Below are 18445 nucleotides of genomic sequence, written 5' to 3' on the forward strand. Positions count from 1 at the left end.
CTGCCATTGACTCAAACGGGGAATCTGGCATCCTGCGGGTGGAGAAGCGCACACTAAAGCAGCTATTTTCGGTTTCCTTATGGGTGCATTTGAGGTATTTCATCTCATATGTTGATGAGAAGATAGTGATCGTTTATTGGCGATTGAGGCTCTTTTTTCATATTATTTGATCGATGTGAATTCGCTTGCCTGGTCAAGCGTTGACAACTGAGCTGGGTCAAGGTTCGCTCCTCCACGAGTGGATTTATTATTTGTGGAGAGGCGGGGGAAACATCTGCAGCGAGCGCCCGTGGACGAATGTGTAATTTCTTCCAGCAAGGGCGTGAAGGAGCCGAGGTTGTTCTTCGCGTCGTCGTGGGAATGAGTTGCCGCAGAAGAGGAGCGCAAAGAGAAAATCAAGACTGCTGATGACAATGTGACTGCAACGCTTCTCTCTCGCTCTCTCGTTTTTTTTAAATCGAGAACATGCAGAGATGTGTCACGTTGCTCAGTGAATAACATCTGCATTTTAAAAAAAAATATAGCTGAAGTGTGATCGTCATGTCGGCGGTGATGATAAGCAGGAAGGTGCGGAAATGGGAGAAGCTGCCGGGCAAGAACACTTTCTGCTGCGATGGACGAGTGATGATGGCCCGGCAGAAGGGAGTCTTTTACCTGACCCTCTTCCTCATCATTGGGACATGCGCCCTCTTCTTCGGCTTCGAGTAAGTCCGATGTCATTTTAATAACCACCATCCACTTACTTTATTTGCTGTAGAATTCTCCCAAACATCCACAATGTTCCAGCCAATGGTGAATTGAAAGGAATCCAAAGTTTAATGTCCTGAGAAACACATTTTACCTCCCCTCCCACCCCACAAATTCAATCCAGAAATTCCAGACAGAAGACAAGTAAGTGGTTTATTAGGTTACTTCGATCTCAATTTCTCTGACACATCTCTACAACACCAAAGTTATTCAATTTGGCCTCCTACACAAACAAGCAATTATAGGCTTCACTTAGATCAACAAATGTTTGCCATTTTTACACCAAAATAGACCATAATTTTTGCACATGTTTGTCTGACCCGAGAACACTCCGAAAGCAGGGTTTTTTTTTTTTCGCATTTTAGTGAAGGATGCATACCCTTTGGAAGGTTTTCTTGTGGTGTAGTGTGTGCTAACAATGTATTTTTCCCCTCTGTCATCTGCTTGGAAAACGGTCTGGGCCGATAATCGTATTTGTTAAATCTTATCAAAATTGTTTGAAGATATCTCTGATAGATTATCCTGGAGGGTGGGGTGTGTTAAACACATTTTTCTCCCTGAAATGCTTGCACCGTCAATTGTCCACGAGATGTTACAATGTTTCTCTTAATTTACAGTAATTCTTGGGTTCTTCGTTTTTATCAACAAAATTGATGAGCTAACAGTAGATATGTTGTGTATGTCCAACATATTCAGTCTCTCTGAAGGTTCATGCCTGACCACTCTCATTGAGGTGTTAAATATTTAATCGCTTTCCTGTGAGTCAGAAAGTCTGGCCTTTATTTTAATGTTTTCTCTTCCTCCCAAGATGGTGGAATCATCTATTCTTCAAACATAGCCGAATGAAAACTGTCATGTTGCTTTTAAAAGATGAGTGGTGTATCAGTTGGATTCACACTGAAAAAAGAATGAGACAAAATATGTAAACTCGATGTCCAAGTTGTTGTTTTATTTTTATTTATTTTTATTTTTTTGCAGAAAGACGAATTAGATCTTTAGATTCATAGATAAAACTGACAAAGTGTAAACCACAGGCCTGTCAAATAGTTTTTGAAAACAAGACCAGTAGCCCAACTGGATTGTTACACCGCATTCTGCAAACAAATGTTCACCCTGTCAGGAGGTTTTTGAAAAGAAGAGCAGTATCTCAGACTCTACAAATATGGTGCATTGGGTTCGGTTGTTGGATCATTTGAAACAGGATTGTTGTATTTCACAAATATGGCTGATTGGTTGAAACACAGTACAAAAAAGCCGAACAGTGCAGCATTGATTCTGAAAAGGAGGCAATTCTTGATTGAATCCATACATTCAACAAAATTTGCCAATGGGGCGTCTTCCGCTTGTAAACTTGAACCCCCTCGGGTATTTTTTTCATTTTTATTTTTTTAACAGAAGACCAATGTCACAGTTGGACTCTTCTATACCACACAAATGGTCTATTGGGTCTTTGAGTGAATGTTTGTTTGCACGTTTGGGACCTGCCCATCCCATTCTTTTCTCTTGAGTAGTCCCTTGCCTTTTTTTTTTTTTTTTTTTGGAGTGTGGGCATAAGGATCTGTTTCGTGCAAAGAAACGAGATGATGAGGATGATGGTGCCCACTCAGACTGGGCAAGGCTCTGCCCAGACTAATGGCTGGAGGGTTGTTAGTGTGCCACGTTCATATTACAGCCCAGCTTAATTATCTCTGATGGAAGGATACATATTAAGGCTGAGACCTGGGTGTAATTACTAAAGTCATCAGTAGACCACATGCAAAGATATTTGCATGAAAATACCCCGAGGCTTAACGTGTCAGCAAAATAGCTTACAGTGGTGCCTCAAGATATGAGATCCGTTAGTTCTGTTCACTCGAATCTCAAATCATCTTTCCCCTTCGAAATGAGTGAAAATGCCATGAATCTGTTCTAGTCTTCCCAAAAAAACAACACAAGCCTTTATAATGTGTTATTTTAATGAAAATAAATAGCACTATGTAATGTTGTGCTTTGTTGGGCTTAACAAACAGTAATGTCACAATTAAATATAATTAAAAGAAGGTTTTTGTCACTTGGCGATTGTGCTTTTGCCTGCCTTGGCGCCCTTGTAGCTGTATAAGTTAGACAGATGGATATACTGTACTTTTTAAATGGATTTCTGGACAGTATAGACGCCTAATCTCCTCTCAACTCCTTGCAGAGGAGAAAGAATATTTGGCCTCGAGTACTCTTACAGTCAAGTGAAATTTTAAATGTGTTGCGCCACTGTTTGTGTTCAAATATCAGTTGCTTTAAAGGGTTATTTATGCGTTTCCCATCATGTGTTAGCATTAGTATTAAGATAGTGGGCTAAAGGCATTATCTTGTAAGTCAACTCAAAAATGTCAGCCGAATCATGGGTCGTATCTCAAAAACAACCCGTAAATTGGGTCACTCGTATCTCAAGGCACCACCGTATTTATATTGAATAGTATGTGATCATTCAAGTTTTTTTTCCTATTCTTTTTTTTCATGTCATAGAGTTCACCAAATCACCATATTATGTGCAAAATTGAGCCCAGAGCCCCACGGGGCCAAGGACAGAAGAACAGAGTAGACAGTGTCCTCCTGACTGGCTTTGATCCAACTTCAGGCGAGCCGACATCTCTCTTTTGTTTGCAGCTGTAGGGCACTGTTTTTTTAGGGAACCTTCCTTTATCCTTTCATTAGTTAGTGTTAAATTGTGGAAACAGAAGACTGGGTAGACAATATGAATCGAGCTATTTGCAACAGATAGCCAAAACGAGAATGTGTGTCCAGGTTGTTTGTTTGCTTTCTGGGATGAATTGATTTCTTTGCAGCTCTTGTGGGCTTAAACTCTTAGTTTTATACCCTCTGGCATTATGTCGATCCTACTCTTTGGAAGATTACTGATGCTGTGTTCCAAGAAACTGTGATAGTCTCAAATTTCAGATCTCTGACATAAATAAAATGCACTACAACATGCAAAATGCGTACATGCAAAATTGAACAACCTCTATTTTTCCATTTAAATGACACCATTGTACTGTGCTGAAAACATCTACTTTTATTTACACTTTGGCAACCTCAGAGTGAACATTATTTAACAATTTTTGTTTCAACCTTTAAAATGGTAGTCTCGTGTGTACATAACCAAAACAACAATGGCCAGATGAATGAAGCATTACGCCTTCAGTGATCTCCACTGAACCCCACATTACTTCTCATAATACTGTATATTGTGTCCAAGAAACACATACACGAATGAATATTGAAAATAATTTTGGAAAAGCCCTGCGAAGACAAATAGTTGTTACGTCTGTACGTAGTGTTTTGTTGTACAGTGACATCACCAGTCACTGGCTTGGTATACATTTTTCAGGTGGTCCTCAGTTTTGGAACACAAACGGTGCAGTAACAAAGCTAGACAGACAATCTAACAATACACACAATCTTATATTCTGTCAGAAACTATCACTATCGCGTCAGCTTACGGAGTCACTTAGTTGTCAAACTCTTCTGCATTATAGGGCCTTGCTGGTGGCCTAGGCATTCATACCAGATGGAGCACAATGTGTGGCTGCAACAGATAAATGGCATTTCCATTCATGTCAATGGAGAAAGGGAAGACGAGAATTTCTAGCACGGTCATGAAATGAGTGAAACACGTTTGTCAAGGAACCACTGTATGTGTAAGGCATAAGTCACGAATCAGACACTTTCAAGCCTGTACTATGGCAAAAATGAGGTGAAACTGGCAAAATTTAATGGGGACTCAATTCAAGTTGAGTCCCCATTAAATTTCAATCAATTTGAGTCAAGTAATTACTCGTGTTGAGCAAGTCATAAATCACATCATAAAATCTTGCTCAGTATTCGCACATGAAGCACTGCACATTTGTGTCTGTGCTTGCATGATTTAGCTATTGCAGGAAAATTCTTCCAAAAATCAAACATACTATGGTACTCTTCATTCCTAGTTATCAACCTTATTATTATGATTATTTCTTTTTATGCCAAATGAATCCTCACTTGATCTGCTTGGACATTTGTGTGTGTGCGTGCGTGCGTGCGTGCGTGTGTGTGCGTGTGTGTGTAAAGCATGTTGATGACCACATACAGCTCTTGGCAGAAGGATCAAGCAACGGTAGCATGAGGACAGTGTCATATGTCTGTCCGCCCCAGGATGTCAGAGCATTTGCGAGGATATTCATTCTTTTTCTGTGGTCACTTGCATGTGTGCGTGTCACCGGGCGGAACCTCTCGTTGTGTCCGGCTGTCTACTCGGGGTGTGTTGCATGAGGAAGAAGAAGAAGAGGAGGAGGATGAGGAGGCGGCATTTAGAGCTGAGCCTGCAGAGAGGCTGCGGATCATGTAACAGACACCGAAGCTTCCCTCAGCATCCAGCCGCACCCTGTCTCACTGCCGGCCAATAGGAAAGTGGTGGCTGGGTTTAGCTAATTTAGCAAGAACTTGATTAATGCCCCCTTCAGAGTCCATGCTCCATTTATCTGACACACATTTGCAGGCTTTGTCACTGGTTTCCTTTCAAGGTTTAATTTGTATTTTTTTCACTACATTTGTATAGATTTTTTTTTCTCTTAAAGGGATGCCAGATAAATTGAGCAGCTTTCTACACCGAAAAGAACACATACTGGGTTTTTTTTCAGTGTGGGTCATATTAACTGATCTTTATTCTTTTGCTCTAACCACTCTAATCCTATCTTTAATCCTAGAAAAATACCAGTGACCCTACCTCACATGTATTTTCGCTCTCATATGGTATTTAAACGTTACATAACCAGCAGGATGGATTTAAACCCGGAGAACAGATTGTATCGTCTCTAGTTTAAGACTACCCATTTTCACATCCTCTGGATTAGTTTTTCAAAGAGTTATGAAGGGCGCCTTCAAACCAAGATATTTGCTAGATGGATGAACTGCCAGTTTGACGTTCACATCATTGGTTTGTTCCACATCGCTTGTGCTACTTTTACACCTGAGCTCACAAAAAGCCTGGCTACAACTCTGATAAAAACAGTATTATCATTTTATAAGCCTAACCACTGTTATGCAGGTGTTTGCGCAGTCTTTGAATAGTTCCAAAGAGCCATGAACATAGCCACTTTATTCAGCCCATATCTTTTGCGATCAAATACAACAGCTGCTTGCTGTATTTTCACACAGATAATGCTGGGCTTTGAGGCGCTGCAGTTCTACACAAGGGACACGTATAGTCATCGATTTTGATTATTTTGGGGAAATGGATGCTAATTAATTATGTCTGGAAGCATTTGAGGTCAATTGGAGTGCAATAACCTTAAAGCAGCGGTGCCCAACCAACGATCCGAGGGCCACTTGGTACCAGGCTGCACAGATTAAAAATTAAAAAATAGATAAAATCATTATTGGAGAGGAACACGTTTTGTGACCGGGAGTGTCCATCAGTATCCCACCAGACGAGTGTTTGCCAGTCTAATGGTTTTAGCACGGTGAAACACTGCCTCTCTGCAATTGCTTTTCTGTGGAACCTCTCCTCAACTGTTTACTGCAAACCCTCTAAGATGCCGCCAAAGCCCTGAGAAATAGGAAAGTAGTAATTGCTGTTAAGGAAGTATGTTAAAGTGGCATTCATGTATTTTGACTGTTCCAATATATTTGTCTTTCGGGTCGGAGCTAACTTAAATCCGGCTTGTTATATGAAGTTACGGAGAGTCTTTGCTTCATGTTTTTATTCAGCAGAGTGACTATTCAAGGGTTCAAGCTCACAAATGACAGATATTCATTAGTGCTTCATAAGAGCTATTTGTAGTTTTGAAGAGGATGTTCAAGTGAACTAACAAAGGTTGTGTGAGGTTTTAGCTGCTGTGAGTACACAAAGCTCCATTCTCATCACATATTTACCAAGGTGTAGTCGCAAAAGGACAGAAGTTTTTTCCCCCCTCCTTCCCGATTTATTCCAACCTCTGCCCTCGAAAAGAAGCAGGCAGTCAGAGTGTACAAATGTTTCTGTGACGCTGTTGTGTCAAACTCATAGTCTGCATTATGTATCACATTGCATGACTCTGGCAAGGTGGGCACAGCTTGTAATGGTAAAGTAGTAATAAAGGTAAATGAGTCACTGCGGTATGATAATGTGTTTTAAACCTTGCTTCAGTGAGTGGTCTTAATTACTTATGTCTTACCTTATTTTGAGATTTTTTTTTTCTTTCTTGTTTTGCAAGGAGAACCTTGTGATTAAAGTCCTTGGTATATACACCCTAACCACAATCAGACAAACACGTGAAACAAAGGAGCATCGATGTGTCCTTTATTGGCTGCAATATAAACAGTTGATTCCAGGATTTTCCAGGAAGTGTTGTCAATTACCTAACAATACATTATTAAGTCATACGAATGATATGCAAAGTTCAAAACATTACTCCAAGATTATATGGTAGCTATAAAGATATGGAGAATAGGTTCTCCACCAAAGTTTCAAATAAGTAACACTAGCTCCATCTGTGTGTGTGTATAATCCAAGCACCACATAATAAGTAGCAAGTCAAAGCAGTGTGACACGCACATGTTTTCAGATGATAATTAGTAGCACAAAACTTCAGTGCCTTGGTTTGGATCAAGTTATCCGATTCGACTGTGACGTGCAGTTGGGCTGGGGCAGTCGTGGTGGCTTTAGAGTGCCTCATTGTTATATTCCAATTATGTAGCAAGTCAAAGCAGTTTGACACCCATGTTTTACTTGTAGATAATAATTAGTAGCAAGAAACTTCAGTGCCTTGGTTTGGATCAGGTTATCCAGCTCGACTGTCACATGCAGCTGGGCTGGGGCAGTCATGGTGGCTTTAGAGTGCCTCATTGTTATATACCAGCCAGAAGTCATGAGGAAGCATTACAAGGATGTTGGGCAAAATGGCATCCATTTTTCCAGGATATGGAAATGCTATTTAGTTGACAGTTGAGCAGGACGTGGTTTCGCTGTATTCAGCCGACACGCCCAATGGCATTTGAGAGTGGATACAATTATTTGGTTTGCACTTGAATAAATTGGTGAAATACATTCAACTTTGCGCAAGAGGCACAAACAAAGCCCTAGTAAGATGGTTGAGGAAGAAGATTCACTTGTGATCAGATCAATAGGCCTTGCAGATGAAATCATCCCCCCCTCAGGTATTGACCGGGCGATTAAATTCATTTTTTTTTTTTTTCCTGCTCATTCGGTGAGTGATGACCTCACAGTGTCACCATAGCATCATCAGCCTGCTCCTCGGCTGCCCAGGAAGCGCTCGCATCCACGCAGGAAGTGCGGCCTTGATGGGAATCAATGATAATGTGTGACTCAAATGGCCACCAGTCAACTATGGGCATGTGAGCTGCTCTGACAAACAACCCATGTGTCATTTAGATGCTTGGTCCAGAGGAAATGACTTGAACTCTGCCTCTTGTTTCCTATTGTGGGAAAATAAGAGACAGATCAGACCAGTTCCGCAGGTGTGTGCACTGTCTTTTTGGTTGTGGTTTGCTGACTTTCAGCTTGTTTCACGCCCTTTTATTTATTTACAGTAAACTCGTGTTTATCGCAGGGGATACATTCCAGGCCCACATGGAATTGGTCAAAATCTGCAAGATGCAGTGATTTAAAAAAGTCTACACACCCTTGTTGAAATGCCAGGTTTATCAGGTTGAAAACAATGAGAATAAAAGAAATAATTTCAAAGCTTTATTTTCCACCTGTAATGTGAACTTTAACCTGCACAACTCAATTGAAAACTTTTTTTAGTCTTACCAGAGATGATGTAAAAGTGAATAACTGAAATCATTAAATGACTTTGCACAAACCTCGGAAGGGAAATTTTGCTGCGTTCCTTTTAAGTGCCCTTGTTTAACCCCAAATAAAGTCAAAATGTTCTAGGAGGCCTTTCCTGGCATTTTTGTTGTTGTTTTCTAGCAGAAGCTGAAAGGTTCTGTGCTAACACTGACAGATAGCGATTTCAAAATCCTCCCTCCACCTTGTCTAAGACCCCAAGTTGAGGGTTTGAAGATGTCACATTTGACTGGCAAATAGTTGGGAATAGGAATGAATGAAAAAAAGCAATAAATGTATTTCGAATGTGATAGTACACAGTGAAACAAACAAACAGTCCAGTCTTTTAAAGCCCCCAAATGACGTTGTGGATTGCAGAGCATCTTCTTGTGTCGCAAAAAGAATTTTATGGAATCTTTCAATGCTCATTAGTCTCGCCAGATATTTATTTGTGTGATCGTTAAAGTCTTTGCATAGTCTTTTCCCGAAGTTGTCACGAGCATGCAATGTTAAGCTCCTTCATGAGCCTCCCCAGTGCAACTTCTACAGGATGAGGCACAATAGCTTGAAATGAAGTAATAATGTGACATAATGGCTAAATGGTTCCAGCTACTTGGGAGGTAATCGCAGTTCTTTGCACTGCAGCTACTGATGTTAGAACATTTGCAGTAAAGGCTGGGATAAAAGTAGCAAAGTACTAATATAGGATAATTACTGGCAAAAGTAGAATAACTGATTAAACGCCACGCACCGTCAAAACCCTTTGCTCCCAGAATGTGTACTTCCCACCACTGGATTGCAATCAACTCTGTGTATGTTTTACTTTTTCTTTGGCTTTCTTGTGACTGTTGAACTGATGTTAGTGGACAATTTTTCAACAGTTCCAATGTGTTTAATTTCTGTGTTATTAAAATTCCCAAAGGAGCTTTGTCACAATTCAATGCTAATCCGTGCAACCATCAAATACCAATGCAGCTCTGCTTACCTTTTGGATTTGCTGTGATAGCAGGGGCGTTGCATGTGGATGTTTCTGCCTGATAATCCTTCTGACATCTTAATTCCATGGCCAGACTGCAGTTGCCTCTTGAAAGTAGCTCTGGATATCAACCTTGCCAAGCTGATTATGTCATGAGTGGAGAAACGTGTGGTGGCAACATCATGTAAACTAGTCCCATTGTTACATCACAATTCGAAAACATTTCCAACGGTTTGATCACAGACACATTTTCAGAACGAGAAGCAAATAAAAGATTGATTTGGTTGTTTAGTTTTACGCTTGATGTGCAAGCAGGCACTCCAGAGATGCAATGATTTCTAAAAAAAAGAACTACTAAAAAGTACATTTTCCACAATAGATCCCCTGTAAGACCGTTTCATAGTTTTTTTTGTCTTTATTATAACAGCGATTTACTTTATTTCACACTTTTGTTAGAACGCTCAAAAGGTGCCCAGGGTCCTGGAGCAGTTTGTATTGATTGAGAGAGCTTTTTTTTTTTTTGCCCCATGATTTATGCTGCGTCTCCAGTCCTCCAGACTGTGAGGGCAATGTGGCATGATGTTATTTATTCCCAGCTCTGACATTAAGATGTCCCAGTTTACGACCTCATGGCCAGAACAGCAATTGACCATATGCATGGTGTGTTGATGTCCTGCCTTTTTACACTCCATATTTATAGATGGTGGGAAAAGGTCTAATGCACCATTCGTGCCCTTTTTTTTTCCCTGTAGGTGTCCGTATCTGGCTGTCCACCTGTCCGCTGCCATCCCAGTCTTCGCCGCTGTGCTTTTCCTCTTTGTCATGGCCATGCTACTGAGGACCAGCTTCAGTGACCCCGGTGTCCTTCCTCGCGCTCTTCCAGAGGAGGCCACATTTATCGAGATGGAGATCGGTGAGTTTATATGGGTTTTAAACACTACACGTTAGCTTATTTGCAAATCATTTTCCATTATAACAGGGACCTGACTACAATCGTAACGCCAAACATTCAAACCTTAAATCATCTTTTCCCATTGAAATGAGATCTCATTCTGTTAGATTTTCTCCCCAAACCAACAAAAAACTGTTCCGTCACGCTGCTTCACGTCGTCTCCTGTCAGTCAACTTACTTGCCTGCGTGAGAGGTGGAACTCACACAATCCACACACACAGCATGAACAATGTTGAAGCAGAGCGGGTGAGCGTACTCGGATATATTTACTGACGGCTGTAGTTGTTCAGTAAATCAGTGGAATAAGTTCCAATAGAAACATTTTGCATTCAAGACAGATGAACGCAGTTTGCCCACCTACACCAACGAGCTCGTATCTATGTCACATTTGTGTATAGAACGTCTGAACACAACGGACCTAAAAGTCAATTTCCCGACGGCTTGCATGTAAGGATGATTTTGCCCAACAATGCAAAGAGAAATGTGGCAGCGCAAAATGCCGCACAGTCACAGTTGGCATTTCTGTGTTTGGCAGCTTTATAGCAAAAGAGATGCAGCCAAGGAATGAATGCTGCAGACTTGATAGGGACTGCAAATTCCTATAAAAATGTGGATTTCCCTTACAGTCATTCCAGCCTTGCACACAGGTGTAAGCTGACATTCTGAAGGCTTTGATAAGAGATTTCTTCGTACTCTGCCACAACAGATATGTGGCTGTATGTGTTATGCGTTAATATTTAAGTGCACTTTTTGTGAACGGAAATTTCTTTACATTTTTTAAATCTAAGATATATTCTTGACTGTTTTACATTTCAATGCCAGTTTTCAATATTCTTGAAAATTAAGTTACCTACACTTGAAAATCATTTGGATTTGAATTATTATGGTCTAATATAATTTTTAGTGGGATGAAAAACATCAACAGTATAATAATTCATCGTGATGGTTTCTGGTAAAATATACCATCTTAAATTTTTTTTTTTATTGCTACAGGCCTAGTAATGGCAGCAAATGCTCGACAAATAAACTCTAATCCCCATCTCTCCAAGCAATTCTGTTGCTCAGTCCCATGACTGCCTTTTATGACCATGGAAGTAAACCACAGTGCAATATTTCTGCAATTTCTCCAACCCCTGCACGTGAGGTTGCTCTTTCTGTGTTAAAGATTCACAGCGTCCTACAGCAGCTATCTCGCTTCTCAAAAGTGGTCGCGGGTGGAGATTCGTGATAGGGGATGGCTGTTAAAGTCAAGGCTGAACCACTTGCTCCTCTGAGGGGGGACAGCTGGCACCCGATGCTCCCCCCTCAACAGCACAGTGACTCATTCAGCTCGCCACATGGCAAAAAAAACAAAAAACACGGTTTAATTATTCTCATTATAAGCTCCTGATTTTCAGCCATTTTAAGAGGTAGAGTAGAAAATGAAGTGATCGTAGTGGCAATTTATTTAAGTGGAGCTTTCTGCCTGTTTCTTTTTTCTAATTTCTCCTGAAGGAATGGCATCAAAAATGTGAACTAGAAAAACGGCCCCCATTACTATTTAGATATTTTACCAATTTTAAAATAGGCTGGTTTCAATATTGAAAATGGATGGTTCAAGGCAAGCATTTTACGTGCCCTCCCTTTACGCTTCCTTAATGGAATGGATAATTAATGTCTGCCTGTATCGATCCTCATTTTCATTTTAACTGCTTTACTAAGTTAAATTGGCTGTTCATTAAAATGGTTAAATGTCCTTCATACAAACCATAGGAAAAGGGTTCTTAATCATCGTACCCTTTTTAGTAATTAATACAGCACAACCCTCAAAACATTCAAATTTGTCTTTGTGAAGACCATTCAATTCAACAACTCGCAACTGCTGGTAAATCTCCAGCCAAGGTGCTTTGTTAGCGATAGCACATGGCCTCCAGGGCGAAGGATAATATGGAGTATGGGAATAGCATCCTCTTGGAATACACGATGCCAGTGGGGGCTCGCAGACTGAGCTGTGCTGCCTCAAGGGAGTGGCACATTTCCTGTGACTCAGTCATTTAATGTCTCCTCGACTGGTTTGTCCTCAGTGCTGCTGTATTATACGATGCTACACCACTGTAACACATCTCAAGGTTGATAATTGCCTCCAGTTGACCTGCTCTGGGAGTGGAGGATGCAGGTGGTGAAAATATAAAGCAATATAGGACAAAAAAACGAATGGCCACAATGTTGGGTGCACATGCATAATCTAATGCGGCGTTTTTCAAAGTGTGGTACGAGCGCTCAATTTTTGCCGCAGTTACCTTGAAAAAAGTAACTCAGTTACTTTACTCATTACCTGATTTGATGAATTCATTTTAAATGTGACCACCATTGGAAGTTACTTCATTAGTTCCGTTGAGCAAATGCTGACAACCCTGTTTAACATAAAAATGACAATCGGTTTTCTCAGTTCTTTTGGAAGTGCATTTTTAACAGCGACCTTGAAGGATAACATTATTTATTTATTTATTTATTAAAAATAAAATCATTTCAAATCATTTCAATGGGGAAAATGGATTTGATACATAAATTGAGTTACGAGCTTGGTCACGGAACAAATCTGTCTCGTAAGTCAAAGTACCACTGTAGTTCTAATGCAAGTGGACCACGCATCAGTCTCAACTGGAGAATTATTTCCGCAGAGGCCGCCAACGGCAATGTCCCCAGCGGCCAGCGACCGCCTCCTCGAATCCGCAACATTGAGATCAACAATCAGATCGTCAAGCTCAAGTACTGCTACACATGCAAGATCTTCCGGCCGCCGCGAGCGTCTCACTGCAGCATCTGCGACAACTGCGTTGGTAAGCGTCAGCTGATCCGCTTCATTGAAGTAGCTTATTTTTTGCTGTTGAAGAGATTGATGTCGAACTCATTGATTTTGACTTTAGTGTGGCGAAAAATAGCCAGCGGTGATCTCCGCATTCTTTTTGCTTTCACGGTGGTGATTTCAAATGACAGCTTTATAAATACATCTCCAAAAACACAAACTGACCCTATCATTCATACAAATGCTAGAAAATTGGGCTTCTGTTTATTTCTTGAATCAAGAGTTCCTCTCGTAAACACGCAAATACACAATCGACAATGACGGCTATTGTACCCAAGCCTAACCAATCTCAATTTTCATATCGTGCCCATTTTATTGCGCATTCAATTGTTTTTTTTTTCTTTTACATAAAAGAATTTTTTTGGGCTCTAAATTCGTAGTTCTTAGATTAGCACATACCGATCTACGGTAATTCAGAGATCTGAAATCTGTACACAAAGTGTCTATTTGCAGTACATGAGCACAAAATTCATCCTTATCTCACACTTCCTTGTTTTCAGCCAATCGCACATTATTTGGTAAGAAGTGATGCCAAGGTCAGTTAAGCCCCTGTTTTAACTCATTCACTCCCAAAGACGTTTTCAAACATCTTTTCAGACAGAGTTTAGAATTGGGTGGTACTGAATGAGTTTTAAATGAAGAAGCTAACTTGTTATTTTTGGATGAAATCTTCTGCACCTCTCTATGAATTTTACTTTTGATGAACTTTTAATTTCTCACAGAGCTGTTTTTACCCAGCATATTCATATCAAACCCATGAACTGGAATTTAAATGCTATGAATGTCTGATGCTGCAGCTATTGAAAACCCAAAGAAAAAACATAATATACTGATTCTATTGCATGACGGCAGTTCAAAATTTGCACGTGTGACAATTAGTACAACCTCAGCTGAAAGCTCCAGTTTCTACTTAAATGCAAAACTCCTTCCATAATTAATTGCACAGCAACATTGCTAACAACACAAATTGGCCTCTCCAGTGAGTATGAGTAATAATGAGGATATTTGTTGTCTTTATCACCCGCTTCTCTGTACCCAGTCAATCCCTCCATGGAGTTTCATTTTAGTCAGACTTGTAGCTTTGCTGTAATAAAAGCCTTCTTGGCAAAGGAACCAATGGCTACTCATCCTGTACTATAAAGCCATCATGGATGTCAACACCCGCTAAAACCCAAGCGTCGGTAAATGAAGCTTATCGCCAACAAACCGCAGCGTCTGGTATCGTCTCCTTGCTACGCTAATCTTGCTTCATAGCACCGGTGCACAATTTGTCTCTGTGTTGTGCCATCACTTGTTTTGAGAGCCAACCTTGACAGGAATCTTTGGGCAATGAACAATGTAAGCTTTATGATTTTGACCCAGACAATTGATTTGAAATTCAGCAATGAAGATATGATTGCAGTGCAGACTTTCTGTAAGAGGACCTTTTGAAGTTTTTTGAGGTCGGAATCATGGCTTGAATGCTTTTATTTACTTTGATTTGTGAGCAAAATTTTGAGGTATAACCACTTGTATGGTGCCAGCAAAAGCAAACGACTGATGCCTCTCCCAGTTCAAGTAATTGTCAAACGAAGCATATAACCAAGATCATGTGAAGTTGTGCATTTAAATAACTAAATAACTGTGCTGAGGAAAGTCCAATAGCTTAATGCTAAAACACGATGCAAAACGCCATGTTGATGTTTCACTGTTTTAATAACCGTGTAAACCAGGGGTGTCGAACTCATTTTAGTTGCGGGCCAATTTGGAGTTACGCCTTCCCTTGGAGGGCCGTTATGACAGTGAAACCACTAAATCATTACTTGTTCACAACAAATGAATAGATTACTAGTTTTGAAATAAGTCAAGTCAATTATAATAGTTTGTTCAATTATTGTTCAAGTGAGGTTAAACATGGAAACAAAATAATTGTGAAATCTCACCGTTATTTTTTTACAAATGTCAATTTGACATTTTGGTACAGATCAAAGCAAGTTGGCACTCGTGATTTGCTTTCGCAGGTTACATAAATTGACCTGGCAGGCCGGATCTGGCCACTGGGCCTTGAGTTTGACACATGTAGTGTAAACATTTGATATTTGGAGACCAGCAGAAGCAACACAATCGCGGACGGACAATTTAACAACAGTCTCGGCAAAAGATACAAGTGTTTTGAGTTATGGGCGTGGTCATGGAAAAAAAGTATAGTAAACACACACACATATATACTTTATAAACAAATGCGAATGTGTATTTTCATCTCTTGTCCATTTTTGCCTTGCTTCTGACTCTCTTCCTAATCATAGAAGAGTAGACGAGAAAGGAAATGAACAGTAAATATAGCCCGCCAGTAGAAAGCACCGCACAAGGCCATCTTTTGAAGGAGCAGCTGATTTGGATGTATTTTTAACCACGATGTCCTTTGATGCCCAAAAACTGGTTGATACACATTCCACATTTTTGCCGTTGTTTTGATCTGTGTCCCTTCAGACCGTTTTGATCACCACTGTCCGTGGGTGGGCAACTGCGTGGGCAAGAGGAACTACCGCTACTTCTACTTGTTCACACTCTCGCTCTCGCTCCTCACCATTTACATCTTCACCTTTGACATCGTCCACGTTGTCATGCGTGAGTATCCTGCTGTCGCAAAGGAGGAGGAGGAAGGGGAGGGGAGTGGAGTGGAGTAGTAGGCGTATCAAAGTAGGAAGGAATGCGACAAGACGAGAAAGGCCAGCTTTACTGACAAACACATGCGTTATGACCTAAAAAAGATTTACTAAGGCTGGGCCTGAGGGATAGCATGATGTGCATGTGACAGATTTTTCACACAAGCTACTTCCTTTTTTTTTACCCCACATCAATGATACATGATACATTTGTTTTTCTCCTTATTGCATAGTTTCATTCAACCTAACAAAATCAGCACTGTTTAGTGTAGAAAAAGTTTCACTTCTGTGTGTTGCTCTGTTCACAGGTTCAGTGGAGGATGGGTTTTTGAGTGCTTTGAAGGAAACACCCGGAACATATCCTTTTATTATAATTTTTTTTGCAATGGATATACTGCAGAGCCAAAAACATGACATGGGGACATTAGACTTTTTTTAAAATTTTAGTTGCAGTATAGGTAAAATGTCCACACAAATTGTTAATTTGTGGCCACAAAATGAATTTATAAAATAAATTACATCCAAAATACACTTTGACTGGTGACTGCAGACTTGATATACGAGTGCTGTGTGGCGGTAGTGAGCTCAACTCACTTAACCATAAGCAGCTGTTTGGTAAAAAGTGAACATTCTTCAGATACGGGAGCGAACAATTTCGCAAAAAGAGGCTTCAAGCTGTTCATTGCCACTCCCAGTTGCACAAGCACCGCAATAGCCATTGACGTGACTGTTTACATTATTTGTCATTCTGATTAATTATGTAACTGCTGTATGTATTCAAAAAGTACACGACTGTATTCATTTATTTACTGTTGTTTGAATAGGGAAGTTTCACGAGGCATTCAATGCATCCAGGAAAAGTGTTATCTTTTCATTTAGTGCCACACCATCTGGATATGTCAGGACTCATAGCCATTTGTCCACTGGAGCCTTGGCAAGCTCGGCCCCAATTATCTTGGTTTTGTTGACTGTTGCTGCTTTTAATCATCTTACGCAACTATCAGCCATTTTGTTGTCCCTGGCTGTGCATGCTGTTTGAGCAGTGAGGGACAAGTCATTTGTTCCCATATCCTTGACTCAAAGTTCTCACCGTGCTGGAGGTGCTGGTGTGTTTCTTCACGCTATGGTCAGTGGTCGGCCTGACCGGCTTCCACACCTACCTGATCTCGCTCAACCAGACCACCAATGAGGATGTAAGTCTTAAAAATATATTCTTCTTGGTCCAGTTTACGTATTGTGGTTACTGACTGTATTTTCTCAAATGGTTGTTCACACACTGACATTGGAAGCTCAACTGCTGAGCCCATTTGTACGTCGTAGGGACTGAAGCCATCACTGAACGGTTTTAGAAAACAATTACAACATTCTTTTATAAAAATATGAGGCAGGAAGTGCAACATGGCTTGCTCTCAGATACATTTTCTGAAACAGGCACGTGACAAAAGATTTAAATTTAACTTCACGCTTGATGGGTAGGTGGCAGGCCACCTCAACACCCAAATCTGTGTGTGTGTGTGTGTGTGTGTGTGTGTGTGTGTGTGTGTGTGTGTGTGTGTGTGTGTGTGTGTGTGTGTGTGTGTGTGTGTGCGCAATATACCTTTCAAACCAAACAAAAGTCCACATATTCTGGCATTTTCCACGTGAGGACCCAACTGAGAGATGAGTCTTGTGCCAGACACATTTTATTTGTATCACATTTAAATTTAGACTGTCAGTAACAATATCGACAACTCTTTAATTCTTCACATTTTAACCATTAATTTATGTCAATTTAAAGACAGTTCATTGGCCTTAGTGGAACCTAAATGACTTATCTAATGTTGCGCATTTGAGCACGGACTGGTGACCTTTCTGGCCAATCATCACCATGCATTACTAGTTTATTGGTCGCATGTCATCATTACCAAGCTTTGCAAAGTCTAAACCAGGGTTGTCAAACTCCTTTTGGTCGTGGGCCACATTGTAGTTACGGTTTCCCTTGGAGGGCCGTTATGAGTTTTAGGAAACCATATAAATGTTTAATCCCCTCCACATGTTACATACACAGCGTACAACAAATTGATCAATAACTAGTTTTAAAATCAGAATTCAAGAATAATGCGGGCGGCCCGGTAGTCCAGTGGTTAGCACGTCGGCTTCACAGTGCAGATTCCAGCTCCGGCCTCCCTGTGTGGAGTTTGCATGTTCTCCCTGGGCCTGCGTGGGTTTTCTCCGGGTGCTCCGGTTTCCTCCCACATTCCAAAAACATGCATGGCAGGTTGATTGGACGCTCTAAATTGTCCCTAGGTGTGAGTGTGGGCGTGGATGGTTGTTCGTCTCTGTGTGCCCTGCGATTGGCTGGCAACTGATTCAGGGTGTCCCCCGCCTACTGCCCGAAGACGGCTGGGATAGGCTCCAGCACCCCCCGCGACCCTAGTGAGGATCAAGCGGTTCGGAAAATGGATGGATGGAAGAATAATGCCTGTTATTGTGGATTACATATGACAATTTGAAATTTTGG

General features: G+C 40.7%; 1 protein-coding gene across 3 annotated transcripts in view; it reads left to right on the forward strand.

Annotated features, from left to right (window-relative positions):
• zdhhc9 (zDHHC palmitoyltransferase 9) overlaps positions 1-18445 on the forward strand; it is a 26893-nt gene continuing 8448 nt past the window's right edge. The window contains exons 1-8 of one of the 3 annotated variants that reach the window (XM_086138362.1): positions 1-94; positions 316-415; positions 525-704; positions 10256-10416; positions 13116-13274; positions 15770-15907; positions 16254-16300; positions 17034-17138. In XM_086138362.1, coding sequence (XP_085994488.1) covers positions 541-704; positions 10256-10416; positions 13116-13274; positions 15770-15907; positions 16254-16300; positions 17034-17138 — 774 coding nt within the window. In that variant the 5' untranslated portion in view covers positions 1-94; positions 316-415; positions 525-540. Of the gene's footprint in view, positions 705-10255; positions 10417-13115; positions 13275-15769; positions 15908-16253; positions 16301-17033; positions 17139-18445 lie in introns of all 3 variants that reach the window. The other 2 variants (XM_086138354.1, XM_086138344.1) reach the window with 2 other exon arrangements.

The sequence above is a fragment of the Hippocampus guttulatus genome, chromosome 2 (genome assembly GCF_054856545.1).
Source record: "Hippocampus guttulatus isolate MCC_2025c chromosome 2, RoL_Hgut_1.0, whole genome shotgun sequence".
NCBI lineage: Eukaryota > Metazoa > Chordata > Actinopteri > Syngnathiformes > Syngnathidae > Hippocampus > Hippocampus guttulatus.